Here is a 16,344-nt window from a genome sequence, read left to right as displayed (position 1 = left end):
CAAAGCGATTGTTCTAAAGGTTTTGTGTGGTTTTGTTTAGGTGCAATTTTGCAAACCTAGACTAGTTGTTGATTTTATCTTCACAGAGAGTTTAGGCTTTCTCATGTCAACCTCTTCAAAGAAGCCATTTGTTTGGCCTTTTTTTGTAATTGTGCCATCAATAAACTCATTTAGCATTAATTAGGCTGAGATAAAGCTCAGGATTAATAAAGATTAATCACTAAAACAGAAGATATATAATATTCAGAATACCAGTTAATTGCAGTAGTCCTGTTTTTATAAAATAAAGGATACTGAATATTTAAATTCTCCTCTGGGTGAAAAGTGTTCTTCACTTTTAATAAATATTCTTCTGCCTAATCTTATTTTTGGAATTTTGTTGGAGCTGTTTGTTAAATATGAAAATATTTGTGTTTTCTGCTTTAGCTGTAGCCATGACATAACTGATAACATTATTGACAAACTAACATTTACCCTTTTATGGAGCTAAATTGGGGCCATAAAGTTTGTTCAAAAGAAAGAATTTGAACGTGAAAAATAAAAGTTTGTTCAAAAGAAAAAGAAAATGGAACCTGAAAAATAAAAGTTTGTTCAAAAGAAAAAAATTTGAACCTGAAAAATAAGTTTGTTCAAAAAAAAAAAAATTTTAACCTGAAAAATAAAGGTTTGTTCAAAAGAAAAATAATTTAACCTGAAAAATTATTTTGAACCTCACCCCAAAAATTTTGAAAACTAGAAAAAAGTTTTGCAATTGAAGAAAAAGATGTTAAACTGGAAAAACTGTTTAAAACTACTTTTCAGATTCAAGTTTTTTTTGCACAGGCTGAACAACATATTCCCAGCTGTTGCATTCAGGTACCGTGGGAACTGGAATTATCTGTAACACATCATCGATATTCTATATTTATGTGATTGGTTTTGAAAGATAACATGCTTCACCGATAGAAGCAGCTTATGTAAATACACGGGTAGTTAGTCTGGTGGGCGTTGGACCATCTAAAACATGAAGTTAAATTTAAACGTCCAATGTTTTTATTCAGAAAATCCAAATTCAGAAAATCCATTTCTCTCTCTCTTTCTCTTTCTCTCTCTCTTTCTCTCTCTCTTTCTCTCTTTTTCTCTCTCTCTCTCTCTCTCTCTCTCTCTATATATATATATATATATATATATATATATACAGGGGTTGGACAATGAAACTGAAACACCTGTCATTTTAGTGTGGGAGGTTTCATGGCTAAATTGGACCAGCCTGGTAGCCAGTCTTCATTGATTGCACATTGCACCAGTAAGAGCAGAGTGTGAAGGTTCAATTAGCAGGGTAAGAGCACAGTTTTGCTCAAAATATTGAAATGCACACAACATTATGGGTGACATACCAGAGTTCAAAAGAGGACAAATTGTTGGTGCATGTCTTGCTGGTGCATCTGTGACCAAGAAAGCAAGTCTTTGTGATGTATCAAGAGCCACGGAATCCAGGGTAATGTCAGCATACCACCAAGAAGGACGAACCATATCCAACAGGATTAACTGTGGACGCAAGAGGAAGCTGTCTGAAAGGGATGTTTGGGTGCTAACCCGAATTGTATCCAAAAAACATAAAACCACGGCTGTCCAAATCACGGCAGAATTAAATGTTCACCTCAACTCTCCTGTTTCCACCAGAACTGTCCGTTGGGAGCTCCACAGGGTCAATATACACGGCTGGGCTGCTATAGCCAAACCTTTGGTCACTCAAGCCAGTGCCAAACGTCGGTTTCAATGGTGCGAGGAGCGCAAATCTTGGGCTGTGGACCATGTGAAACATGTATTGTTCTCTGATGAGTCCACCTTTACTGTTTTCCCCACATCCAGGAGAGTTACGGTGTGGAGAAGCCCCAAAGAAGCGTACCACCCAGACTGTTGCATGCCCAGAGTGAAGCATGGGGTAGATCAGTGATGGTTTGGGCTGCCATATCATGGCATTCCCTTGGCCCAATACTTGTGCTAGATGGGCGCGTCACTGCCAAGGACTACCGAACCATTCTTGAGGACCATGTGCATCCAATGGTTCAAACATTGTATCCTGAAGATGGTGCCGTGTATCAGGATGACAATGCACCAATACACACAGCAAGACTGGTGAAAGATTGGTTTGATGAACATGAAAGTGAAGTTGAACATCTCCCATGGCCTGCACAGTCACCAGATCTAAATATTATTGAGCCACTTTGGGGTGTTTTGGAGGAGTGAGTCAGGAAACGTTTTCCTCCACCAGTATCACGTAGTGACCTGGCCACTATCCTTCAAGAAGAATGGCTTAAAATCCCTCTGACCACTGTGCAGGACTTGTATATGTCATTCCCAAGATGAATTGACGCTGTATTGGCCGCAAAAGGAGGCCCTACACCATACTAATAAATTATTGTGGTCTAAAACCAGGTGTTTCAGGTTCATTGTACGCCCGCAGATGAGGCCATGGCAACTAGTGCTCCGGTCAAATACCCCCGCCGGTCAGTCTGGCGGTTCTTCTGCTTTACTTTGAGAGCATGGGAAATCTCCAACACAGACTTAAAATCTGTCAATACCATATTTTCTCCTTTGAGATTCTTGTCATCTATTCATATAAGCTGCTTCTATCGGTGAAGCATGTTATCTTTCTAAACCAATCACATACATATAGAATATTGATGATGTGTTACAGATATTTCTAGTTCCCACAGTCCCTGAATGCAACAGCGGGGAATATGTTGTTCAGAGGCTGTGTTGAGCTGTCAGTCATGATTCCACACCCCTGTGATCTGAGGCCCCACCCCCTGCGCCAAAACCGAGCCAGAAGTTTGAAGCCGAAAAAAAATAAAATCTGCAAGTGTGAAAAAAACTTGAGTCTGAAAAGTTGTTTTGAACTTTTTTTTCTCCAGTTTCATGTTTTTTTTTCAGTTGCAAAACTTTTTTCCAGTTTTCAAAATTTTTTTGAACAAACTTTTATTTTTAAGGTTCAAATGTTTTTCTTTTGAACAAACTTTTATTTTTAAGGTTCAAATGTTTTTCTTTTGAACAAACTTTTATTTTTAAGGTTCAAATGTTTTTCTTTTGAACAAACTTGTATTTTTAAGGTTCAAATGTTTTTCTTTTGAACAAACTTTTATTTTTAAGGTTCAAATGTTTTTCTTTTGAACAAACTTTTATTTTTAAGGTTCAAATGTTTTTCTTTTGAACAAACTTTTATTTTTAAGGTTCAAATGTTTTTCTTTTGAACAAACTTTAGGGCCCCAATTCAGCTCCAAACTCTTTCGCTTAAGATTAAATAGTTGTTGTTCTTCTTCTGTATAAGAAAAATTGACATCTTCCGAGAAAGCTGAGTTAATGCTTTAAGCTAAAAGACACACAGGAACTGTAGCCTGAGTAAAAGGGACATTGTCTGTCTCTAATGTTACTGAAGTAGAAGTGTACTTCTTACTCCATTGCAAATTCTGTCTTTTAGAACTGAAGAGGGGCCCAAATCCAGGAGGCTAGCTTTCCTGACAACATGGAACAGAAGGGATCCAGACCCAGGTAATACAGTTAGTCTGTTTAACTTAGCAGAGAATGAATGACTCTGGAGGCCAGTTGATGGGGGAAAAAACACAAATTGTCTTTCAGAGATATTAAAATATTTTATAGCAACATCAGTTTTTTCACAGTATATTCACTTAAGCTTTTAATTTGGTGTGTTTCTTGCCATTGATTCATAAAGTAAAATATTTGATCATGTAAATTTAATTTACGTAAATATGGCTGGATTTATCCATAAATGCCTGTATAGTGATGGAATTGCATAACTGGAATTTTGTCAGTAAATCTTCCTTTGGTCCGCTTTAAGCAATGGCGGAATAAGCAACAAACTGGGAGAGCTCTGTCTTCATAGTAAATTGATTTTGCTTTCAACTGAACAACTTACTTACTAACATGGGTAAGCCTTCAAAGAAAGCAACTCAGGTCTCAGAAGAGCCTGCCTAAGAGCAGTGCCTAAGACCCATTGCTCTTACGCAGGCCAATAGCTTGCATAGCATAGAGGCTTACATCATAAGCTGTCTTTATATGCAGATGATTTGCTGCTTTCTTCTCTTCCAAATTCTTCTCTTCCTTTTATTATCAACTTGCTGAATCAATTTGGGAAGCTCTCAGGGTATAAAATCAACTTGAACAAGAGTTTGCTGTTCCCAGTGAAACAAGAAGATATTGCATGCTCTTTTGACAGTTTTCCATTTGATTAGCTTCGAGCCTCTTTCAAATATCTTGGAGTGGAAGTGACTCATAATTTGTCAACACAATTTTTACCCTCCTTCTATTAAAATGTAAATTAGATTTTGATCGTTGGAAATACCTTCCCTTTTCTGTTACAGGAAGGGTCAATTTAATTAAATCATTGTATCAAATTGTTCTTTTGCAAAACATTCCCATTTTTAAGAAAAAACATTCTTTAATTTACTAGACAAGCCAACAGGCACCTTTTTCTGGAAAGGGAGAGCCCACGGAATAAAAAGAACAGCTCTCCAGAGACAATAAAATAAAGCAGTGTTATCATTTTCAAACTGTATTTATTGCTACTGGGCTTGCAATATACCACACGTTCTTCACTAGGTTCATTTTGACAAAGATTAATGTGAGTCATGGGTGTCATTACAATATTCCACTAATCATTTGCATCTAGGTTCACTGGTATATGCTGCTTTAGCCTCTTCGACTATACAGATAAACTTAATAGTCAGTCAAACTATGAAGATTGGATACAGTTTAGGAGATATTTCCGCCTAAAAGATACTGCTAGATATGCCCCATTTGGGGATATCATAATTTTCCACCAGCCTCCTTGGATGCATGTTATCAATCGTGACACATAAAAGGCATCAAATTTCTGGTTAACCTGTTTTCAGAGGGACCATTTCTCTAATTGTCTAAACTAAGTGACATAATTCATCTCCTAAGGTTAGATATCTTCAGATATCTGCAAATGAAGAACTTTACCCAAAAAAACTTCTCTTCCTTTTAAATCATACGGAATTAAAATGCCTCAGACGATATTCTGTCGCAAAGCAGAAATTAATATCCACTCTTTACGAGTTAATAAATACTTTTGTCCCACCTCAATTGAAGAAATTAGGGGGTGGTGGGAAGCGGACCTGGGCTTTGTGATTGATGATGAAACATGGAAAGCCATTCTTAGGCGAATACCTAGATCCTTAATCTCATGGTCTGATACAGTTGAAAGTAGTCTTAAGAGCACCCCTCACCAATGCTAAGCTGGCTGACATGTATTCTGACGCAGACCCCTCTTGCCCTCGTTGAAAGGGTCAACCAGCAGATCAAATACATATGTTTTGGCAATCACCACTTTCTGGTCAGACATATTTAATGCGTATACAAAAATATTTGAGGAAAAAAGTCTGCAATAATCCCATTAGTGCTATATTCAGAATCACTCTATCCACTTGTCCTTTATCGGTTAATGCACAAGATGCTATCTCTTTCACTACCCTCATTGAAAGGAGAAACACGTACCTTTACTAGATGGATTAGAGAGACAATGTATTTTTTGACACTGGAAAAAGTAAGATTTAACTTAAAAGTGCTATACACCATTTTTTAGAGCCCCCTAATATTATTGCTATTTTGGAAACATATAACTGTAAAATTACTGTATATAATCAGCAAACTGCAAATCCTTCTAAATGATGCCTGGGTGGGTGGGTGGGTTTGAGTTTGGCTGAGATTTATGTATTCAATATAATGATAATTCACTCTGCTCTTTAAATGTCATGTACATCTATTGTTGTGACATTTATTTAAATAAAGGAACAAGAAACGTACTTTGCACAGGTTTTGAGAATTAAATAGATATACAAGTCTGGTGTGCAAGCGGAAGGCATCAGACTATCCCCCATGATGTTTGTAAGCTTTATATGTGTCTCTTGTCCTTCAATGTAACTTGCATCTGCATTGTAAATGTCCCTTTCTAATTTACCAACAAATTAATGTGTAAATATTTATTTTTTCGTGTTTATTTGGGAAAACATAGCCTGAAATAAGACATGTCTCTAAAATTCAGGGTACACCTTGTTTTATGAAGTAATTAACTTTTATTGTCTTTTTAATCATTTCTTTGCAAGGTTAAGTGTTAACAAAGATAAGTTGCTCTTGGGCTTTTGAATGCTGCCACAAGCCATGTGCTGTAAACATTAAAATTTTCTCAGTGTGTTTGAGTCCAGTGTGTTACTGTTTTATAGTGTGCCCCATTGAGTTTCCTATTGTTCTGCGGGATTCCCTGGAAGTGCTTATGTTGAACGATAACCAACTGGAGTGTGTTCCCCAGTCACTGTGTCGTCTGCACAACCTCACTGAGCTGTATCTCTCTAAGTGAGTCCCTCTGTGTGTCTCCCTGTCACCCTCGTGGCTGTAAAGTCAAAAAGTTGTGTTTAGGATTTAAAATGAACTGAATAATTTATTGTAGTAATATAACAAAACAATGTCTAGTGTCTTAGCATGTCATCAGCTTACTGAACATCAGCCTTTTTTTCAAGAAGTATTTTGCTTACTAAATTACATTTTCTTGTTCTCATAGAACAAAGCTGTTAATACTTAACTAAAATGTATCATTTTTAAATTGTTCTTCTAAACAGGTGAAAAGCATCCAAAATCTTAAAGATCGGACATTCAGACACTTGTTAGCTGTTAAAATCCCTTTGCTGCGAGTTGCTGATGGATGTTCCTTGTTTTTCCTACTGATAGTAATCTTGGAATCCGGGAGCTACCGGCAGAACTTGGACAACTTTCCAACCTGTGGCAGCTGGACATTGAAAACCTCAACATTAATAATATTCCACAGGCAGTAAGAAACGAAGGTACTGCTTCACTATAGAAAAACACTGACTTTTCAATTTGAAGCCAGGCTGCAGATGTTTACTTTTACCGTCATGTTCTCATGAATATGACTAACTGACTTAGCTTTAAATTGATTGTCTGACTGCTCCGATATTCTGACTAGATTATGTAACCTACACATTCAACAGCCTATTGTAGAAATGTTGATGGAAGACACCATGCCATAGAAAACTTATGGGCAGAAACTGTATTTGAATTGCTCAGACTGAATCTGTATTTGCATAATTTGAAATTAAATGAACTGGTTTGAAAATGAATTTCACTAAACTGAATTTAATGGTTTGAAACTGAATTCATTAGCTTTATAAAAGTATTTCGTTGTATTGAAAATTCAGTTTTACTACTTTCAATTTCAGTTCCAAAATTCACTTTTTTTTTCTCACGCATCCAGATCCTTGAGGAAAACTACAGATTAATCAAATACAGATTCACCGATTCACAGACAACATTCACTATTGCTGTGTCCAAATTCAGGGGCTGCATGCTTTGAAGGTTGCATTTGTTGGCCGATTACGTCATGGTGAGGCAATGAAGGATATCCAACTTAGAAGGCTCCTTCAAATCCATCCAACAAATGTGTCCTTTTTCCCAGATTTGAATAGAAGGTCCCTGCAGCAGCTCGGAGGATGGGGATGGGTCAGACATCGGGTGGGGTCAGACGTCCGACTCCACCCTCAAACCGTTTTGATAGGATAGTTCTTCTCCTTCCCTCTAAATGTTCACTTTTACTCCTTCAGTGAAGTTAATTTTAAGTTAGATGTTAGTTTTAAGTTGGATATTTGGCAGACGTTTTCTCTCAGTGGTTCACTGCAGGCAGGGATGGCTTATCAGACCTTGCAGAGAGGGGGTATAGCAAGACTCTGTGTACTCGCTGCTGAGCACAGTGGTTCATTTAGGGACCATCAACAAATTACAATCAAAAAACCCAAAAATCAATAGTTTCCAGGTGACCCAAACACCTGGAGTGTTTTAAGGTATCATAGCTAAAGTGTGTGACAACACTAGATTAATGAAACACACCAGATATCATGAGATTTTTATTGATTTCCTATTTTATAATAAAAGTTAATGGAAAAAAGCATCATATATTCCTAATAGTTTTCAATGTGGAAAAATTTAGGATTCAATGTAATTATTTATTTTGTGAAAACGCTGTGTTATAATGCCTTCCCATTTATTTTGAGTGCTAATCCCTGGTCTTCCAATTGATTATGACCCTCAGTCACCTTTTCTTGTTAAAGTAATATGAGCACCTTTCGACAGCACATTACAGAACAATATAGAACATTACTTTAAATTATCAGTTGTTAAAGCTGTTACAAAACATTTCTAGGGTGGCAACACATTGGCACCATTGATAGAAAATATCCCATAGTAGACAGCTCCGAGGGACGAAAGGATGCAGAAAAATGGTCAGTGACAAAGAGAAATGTTAAAGGGAAGCTCTTTTTTATGTTTTTAATTTAGCCACACTGAAACCTGTTGGGAATATATGATTTTTTGTCCACAAATATATTATTAGAAATTCTATCATTAGTCTAGTGTAGTAGCAGGATTCAGCAGTGATTTGAAGTCTTTTGCTCACATAACCAGGGGCCTCATGTACTAAAGAGTGCACAGCTTTCATACTAAAAGTTTGCAGTGGGGAGAAATCCTGAAACTTGCGGTGCAAAAAACTATTTAGATGTAGAAAACTGTGCGTAGGCATGTCACCGCACCGGATGTATGCCTTCATACATCCCAATTTGCTGCGAATTTTGCACGGCTGCACATGGCGCTTTCACCGCCCGGTCTCCGCCCATTTATACATATTCAAAGTAGTATAAATATCCAGAAGACACCCACCGCGTGTCTAAATAACCATGGCAGCGCTGCTGTGACAGTCAAAGAACCGAACTGGTTCCTTTCAGTGGAAAAACGCTAAGGGAGACTGTCTACACACCATGAGGGATGTTTGGTGAATTACGGCAAACCAACGGTTACTTGAATGACATCAGCGACTCAAACCTGAAATAAAACGTCTCGTACCTGTTTTGTTCTACTATGCCTGCATCAAATCCAAACGGCACCATCTGGCTGCTGCACTGAGCTTAATTATAGCTCCATGCTGAAAATTGTAATGTATACTACATCATTGAAATGAGGTCAATATGCCTCCTAAATTTCTATTAGGAAGACTTTCACCATACACTCACTATGTGAAGTACTTTAAATCTTTATAAACATTCAGGGCGTCACATAATAACCTGGAAGCAAGCCACGGCACACAGAGTCTGCTTGAGGTTTTTTCCCAACACAACTATTATTATAAGAATAATTATTATAGTATAAAGGAATCATGAGCTGAGGAGGCCAACGTGCCATTGCATTGGTGAGACACATTTGTGCATCACAAATAGGTTGCCCATATATTGATCAAAATGCTTTCTATTAACAAAAGCATATTCACTTCCAGAAGGGGCTGAGCATCTAACGGATGAGGCTGTCCCATATGGCTGGCATGGCCCGGCACGAAGATGACTGTTAAATACCCGACCTTTCAGTCATACTAGAAATGAAATGAGTAACCTTGGTTGATGTTAATTAAATATAAATACTATTCCCATCTAAAATATGGAGGATGATATGGTTTATTTACCCCCATAATGTATCTGAGTTGGTACAGTCCGGTTTACTCTGACACTGTAATGCATGCACCAGCTCCCTGAGTTGTAACTGTGTAAATGGCACAGTAACAATTACCCTTCCAAGCTTCCTCATTATTAACATTATTTACTATTTTTTTCACTATTTACACTGTTGAATAAAAACCCATAATTTTCCATAAAAATCTTTATATAAAAAAATAAATCAATAAAATTCTCGTAATATCTGATGTGTCTTGTAACACTATTCAGCGGTGGTTCTGAGTGTTTGGGTCACCTGGAAGTCATTATTTTTGGAATGTTCGTTCAGGTGTTTTGTTTTTCATCCTTAAGCAAACCACTGCGTTCAGCAGCCAGTACATGGAGTCTCAACATTTTCAAAGTGGAAGTACAGACACTATTCACCGAGGTAAAAGGCAAGATTGTACATGTGAAGTAAATATTAAAAATTTGGTGTAAGTAGGCTACTTACCATTTTATGCAATTGGCTTGTGAAACCTTAGAAAAAAATTTAAATTCGTAGACATATCTAAAGTCTATGAACCGTAACCCTAATCTGGCATGTTTAGCTAACAGCCACAGGTAGCATAAGTGTTAATGTTTGACCGTCATTTGTTTACATGACGCTTCTTATAGATGTTCATTTGACTTGATGATTGATGTTGTGACTAGTCAGTCAGTCGGTCATTTTCTACCGCTTATTCCATAGTGGGTCGCGGGGAAGCTGGTGCCTATCTCCAGCAGTCTATGGGCGAGAAGCAGGGTACACCCTGGACAGGTCGCCAGTCCATCACAGGGCAACACACAAACAACCATGCACACACTCATTCATACACCTAAGGGCAATTTAGAGTGACCAATTAACCTAAAAGGCATGTCTCTGGACTGTGGGAGGAAGCCGGAGTACCTGGTGAGAACCCACGCATGCACGGGGAGAACATGCAAACTCCATGCAGAAAGACACCCAGCCAGGAATTGAACCCAGGACCTTCTTGCTGCAAGGCAACAGTGCTATCAACTGCGCCGCCATGCAAATACCGTGAAATATTATTTTATCAAATAATATTTCAGTCTGTTAAGGGTAGTCCTGTGAATACCAGCCCAGTAAGGCGATGGTATTAGGACAAAATAGAAAAGGGTGAGACGAGCTCTGACATTATTGAACAGCAAAACTCTGCACACACATTGAATGAATTCCCACAATTTCTTAAAATACAAGAATTTATTTACAAAAATAAGTCAACTCAAAGTCAAACATATTCCAATCAACAAACTCTTTACTATGCTAAAACAATCCAACTAAACTACCAAGCAGGATTAAAGATTAATGAAGACTAATGGGCTATGTACAATATAAACAAGTTGATTAAAGATGGTTGAAAATCATAACCGAAAAGGTGATGCAATATTACCATGCAATATTTATGTTTGAGAACCAAGGATTATCTTGAAGAATCTGGAAGTGAAGTTAAGTTAGTCTTGGAACCAACTTAGGCAATAATTAGCATACCTTTAGACAACCATTCACAATGCAAGATCAGATAAAATATTATTTTAATAAAATAATGTTTTAAAGAAGGATCTGCTGAATAAACTAACCTTCTGGATGACCATTTCTCAACGGTGTCTAATTAGCTGCCTTTAGTTATTAAAATAATATTTAAAGAAATGTTAAGGAAATAGTAAAATATTTAAGGAAATATTTTGGAAAAAGAGCCAAATCTTTCTGGAGAAATGGGCTTACGTATGCAAGCACGTGTTCTTAGCTGTTAGCAGTTAAAGCTAACAAAAGAAGCTGATAGCTTAGCACCAGAATCAAACACATACCTTTAAAATACCAGGGTTAATAAAAGGGTTAAAATGCATAAGCGCGGACGGCGCTTTTTGATCAATCTTCTGTGTTTAAAATCACCCTTCAAGTAAAGTTTGTCTTAACTTTAAAAATACACAGAACACAAAACTGAGCATGTGTACTGCAGATAGCCTGCTAGCACTAAGATAGTAGAGTCACAAACAAACCAAACTTCATAAAATGGAAAAACGTTTAGATCATTTCATCCTAAATCATTTCTCTCTGCCCAAACCCTAACCTCGTAGGGAGGAGTTGTCTGGGCGACGACAAAGTTTGAAGAAACATCCACTTTGAACGAAGGTTAGCTTCAGCTAACCTCCGGAGCTGTGGGGGGGTGCGCCTCGGTCTGTCGCCGGCCAACTGCACGTTACCACGGTGACATGTTCTGTTGTCCTTCCTTGGGAAACTGCTTCACTCGGCCTCGTGCTGGGAACTCTCTGTAATCCCTGTAGACCTCAGAGAGGAAAGTCAAGCCACGCTTGTTCCTTAATTATTACCCCCTTTCATGAATGAATATACCGGATACACAGACGGTAATTCATCCCTACTTAACTTTGTGCATATGATCGGTGATCGAATGACACTCTTGGATCCAGTTGAAGAGTTATGTCTGTTTGCCAGCAAAGAGACATTACCGCGCTGGGTCTCTCTGTCCAGGCCCCTGGGTGACCTGCGTAGAAGAGAGTGCCTTGTGGGAGAAGTGGGGGTTTTATATGGACAGTGGCATCATGGGAAGTTTGCTGTTACCCCTTTCCCTGACTGTGCCGGAAGTAGGTTAAATGCAATTAATTTTGAAAGTTCCAGAAAAGTCTGTACCGCATTTCCTGTTGTAACCATGGCTGTGGGTCCCAACACTGACATCTGACAAGCTCATGTATGCTGCACTGCTCCAGCTCAAAATGCCGTAAAGGAAGTTAAACTGATGTAAAACGTAAATCGATGAATCTGTGTTTGATTGATCTGTGGCTATCCTCAAGGACCCGGATGTGTGATACAAAAAAACTGAATTTTGCAACTGAAATTGATGTCAGAACTGAAAGTGAAAGTAGGCAAACTGAATTTTTAACACAGCAAAATACCTTTTAAAAGCAAATTAATCCAGTTTCAAACAATTAAATTCAGTTTCAATTTGGCCAAAATAATTTTCAAACCTATGTCTTTAATTTCAAATACGAATACAGTTCAATTCAGTCTGAGCAACTAAACTTCAGTTTGTTCATAGAAAATAACCCTCCCCCATTTCCGAGCAACACAGTTTGGTTTTCAGATAACCCAGCCTGCCACAGATGTTTTTGGACATGGAGCAGGTAGCATGAGCTCCAAGCTGACACAAGTCATGCATACCACATATATACCCCTCAGTACAAGAATCCATGAAAGTGACACTCAAATAAACAGCAATGACCCAATTATAATAATATTACTTGATTTCATGCAACACCTTGGAAAAGCTTTACTTGCCTCAGCATGATGGATTCTTAAACTGACAACACCTGACCTACTTTTTGATTAATATGATTACAGAACCCTGACGTTTCCTTCCCAGATGGTCAGTTGACCCTTTAGTACATAAATAATAGAAAAGTAACATATCATCCATGGCTCAGCCAAACACTACAAATTCCACAACATTGATCTCAGCATACAGGCACTATATAGAACAGGAGTGCCTCAAAAGCAATATACATCAAGGACATGACAGGACTTGATGTTTCACAAAATCACCATCTTATGGTCTTGTTTATAACCCATGTAACGTGTTTTTCCGTATACAAACAAGCATAGCAAGTTAGGAAACAGCTTTACAGCAACTTGTTTTCATCAATACCTTCCTAAACCAGTGCTGTGTTGGAATGCTTTTTAATGTTCCTGAGTGGCATTAGTATTTTCTTTAACCATTGAACTTAAGGCTGTTTTTGATTGATTATCTTGAACTGATCACAGCTGACTCTAGTGACATTTAAATATTTTTTTCCGAAGTAAATGGCATCGAAACAATTTTAGCTGTAGTCATTTCTTGAAGAAATGTTTTGTACTGACTCGCTCTCATTTAATCCTAATCGTGAAAACAACAGTCAAGGTTCAATTATTACAAATATCCCACACTATTTTAATAGCTTTACATTCTGGAGTGTGAATCTTGATATAGTGAATGAAGTTGGCTTTCATTTGAATTCCTAAACAAATATCCGCAGATAAGTTCAAATTTACCAGTAAGTACTCCATTGAACAAATGCTTTTACAGCATTTCAGTAAGCTGCTGCTACTAATTAACAACACACATGGCCCCAGGAAGGGAGCAGAGAATTTAAACAATGAAATGGAGTCTTTTTTTTTTTATCCCCATACGTTAATAACAATATAACAAAAATGTTAAGGTATGTTTTATGAAACCAGAATGTTATACTACCAGATCAGACTTGTTCGATTAGATGTTTTTTCCCTTTGACATAAACAGGCAAAGGAACATCCTCTTAGATTGTCGATTCTATCATTTTTTGCTAGAAGTTGTAGGTGACAAACTCCTAATTTATGCATAGATTACTCTATTTAGCTTGGTTTTTATGTTGGGTCAAGTCTTTAGTTGCATTTTACACACAGTGGCATAGTGCTAACCCTGTGAACAGTACTGTAAAGTACTGAAGACTACAATAAAACGTGGTTTGAAAATGTGTGTCTGAGTAAGAAATGAAACTGCATCCTATCTGAACTTCTCTGTGATCCTGTAATGTGATTTGTTGGAAAACAGGCCCTGCCTCTGTCCTGGCATTCCTTCGGGCGCAGCTTCGAAAGGCAGAGCCCTGCAGACTGCTGAAGATGCTTGTGGTCGGGCCGCCAAGGCAGGGGAAGTCAGCCCTTGCAGAGGCTCTACTTACGGGCAAGGCATCTCCCTTCACCCCTTCAGAATGCAGCATCTCCACCTTCAGTTGGGAGCTTGAAAAACCCAATGCAGGCAAAAATAATGTGAGGAAAATGCAGAGAACCCATACTAGGCATTTACTGTCCACTCTGGATGCACACAGACTCAGAATTTACAGTTGAGAGCTGGCATATTTGTCTATGTGTTCTACACAGAAAGAGTCAATAATGTTCAACGTGTGGGATATTGGTGGTCCGGCTTGCATGACCACTGTGAACCAGTGTTTCTTCACCGATAAGTCGCTGTATGTGGTTATCTGGAACCTTGCTCTGGGAGAGGAGGCTGTGGCCAACCTGCAGACATGGCTTCTCAACATAGAGGTGATTTTGCTTTCTCTCTGTCTCTCTCTCTCTCTCTCTCTCTCACACACACACACACACACACACACACACACACAGACACACACATTTGCATATTTGCAACAGTGTGTGAATGTGTATGAATGGGTGAATGACTAATTGTAGTGTGAAGCGCTTTGGGGTCTCTGGGGACTTGATAAAGCATTATACAAATTCAGGCCATTAACCATTTGCTTTGAACCTAAGTGGGAAAGAACTTGATGGTTATGACATCCTAAACCAGATTGTTCAGTGCTGAAACATTGAGGTTTTTGTGTTTTACTTTCTCAACTCACCTTGTGTAATATCCAACTTCTTTATGTGGATTAAACGACTACAAACAAAACAGCTGACAATGACTTTTTGTCTGGAATCAGGCTGTAACACCGAGACAGAAAACATTACCTTGGATTATTTTTTCATATTTTTCTAATTTCTTTAACAGAAGACAACTGGACTTCACTTGTTTGTTTTCTTGTGAGATTTCAACCACTCTAACCAATGTTTTCAGATGAATATACAGTGTTTATTACTGTTTTTCTATGACTTGGCTTTCATCTTTCACTTATGCATTCATATAAATATATCTTAACTTTCTGTTTTGTGTCCTGTAGGCGAGAGCACCCAACTCTGCCGTGGTGGTTGTGGGAACTCATTTGGATCTCATTGATACCAAGTTTCGCACAGAAAGGCTGGCAACACTGAGAGCTTATGTTCTTGCACTGTGTCGATCCCCATCTGGAGCACGAGCTGCGGGTTACTCCGACATCACCTTCAAACACCTGCAGTAAGACACGTTTTCCATCCATGAAATTCTTTAGAAGAAGCGTTTGTTTATGCGGAATAAAGCCCCTAAAAGTTCAGAAATAGCTCTTGATTAAAGTTGTAGCATCTTGTAGCAGTTCTTGCATGAACACCTTCTGTCACAACAAAACACAAACACTCTCTGTACTGCGGGGGAGGGGGGAGGGGGTGTAGCTTCACCACACACTGGCTGTCAGTTAATGACTTTGACAAACAACTCTGAGAACTTGAAGATTGTTTTAACCTTGGTAGTCTGTACCAACGTTAGGCACAATACTGATTACTAATATACTAACATCTACAGGGGTTGGACAATGAAACTGAAACACCTGGTTTTAGACCGCAATAATTTATTAGTATGGTGTAGGGCCTCCTTTTGCGGCCAATACAGCGTCAATTCGTCTTGGGAATGACATATACAAGTCCTGCACAGTGGTCAGAGGGATTTTAAGCCATTCTTCTTGCAGGATAGTGGCCAGGTCACTACGTGATACTGGTGGAGGAAAACGTTTCCTGACTCACTCCTCCAAAACACCCCAAAGTGGCTCAATAATATTTAGATCTGGTGACTGTGCAGGCCATGGGAGATGTTCAACTTCACTTTCATGTTCATCAAACCAATCTTTCACCAGTCTTGCTGTGTGTATTGGTGCATTGTCATCCTGATACACGGCACCGCCTTCAGGATACAATGTTTGAACCATTGGATGCACATGGTCCTCAAGAATGGTTCGGTAGTCCTTGGCAGTGATGCACCCATCTAGCACAAGTATTGGGCCAAGGGAATGCCATGATATGGCAGCCCAAACCATCACTGATCCACCCCCATGCTTCACTCTGGGCATGCAACAGTCTGGGTGATACACTTCTTTGGGGCTTCTCCACACC

At 38.5% G+C, this 16,344-nt stretch overlaps 1 protein-coding gene across 1 annotated transcript in view; it reads left to right on the top strand.

Annotated features, from left to right (window-relative positions):
• lrrk1 (leucine-rich repeat kinase 1) overlaps nt 1–16,344 on the top strand; it is a 99,799-nt gene that overhangs the window by 33,920 nt on the left and 49,535 nt on the right. Inside the window, exons 12-17 of the mRNA XM_047363226.1 lie at nt 3,461–3,531; nt 6,243–6,372; nt 6,745–6,857; nt 14,144–14,358; nt 14,470–14,634; nt 15,267–15,439. Of these exons, the coding sequence (XP_047219182.1) occupies nt 3,461–3,531; nt 6,243–6,372; nt 6,745–6,857; nt 14,144–14,358; nt 14,470–14,634; nt 15,267–15,439 (867 nt within the window). The remainder of the gene's footprint in view (nt 1–3,460; nt 3,532–6,242; nt 6,373–6,744; nt 6,858–14,143; nt 14,359–14,469; nt 14,635–15,266; nt 15,440–16,344) is intronic.

This window comes from Girardinichthys multiradiatus, chromosome 4 (genome assembly GCF_021462225.1).
Source record: "Girardinichthys multiradiatus isolate DD_20200921_A chromosome 4, DD_fGirMul_XY1, whole genome shotgun sequence".
Lineage (NCBI taxonomy): Eukaryota > Metazoa > Chordata > Actinopteri > Cyprinodontiformes > Goodeidae > Girardinichthys > Girardinichthys multiradiatus.
Note: the sequence above shows the minus strand (reverse complement) of the source record. Positions and strands in the feature narration are given on the sequence as shown.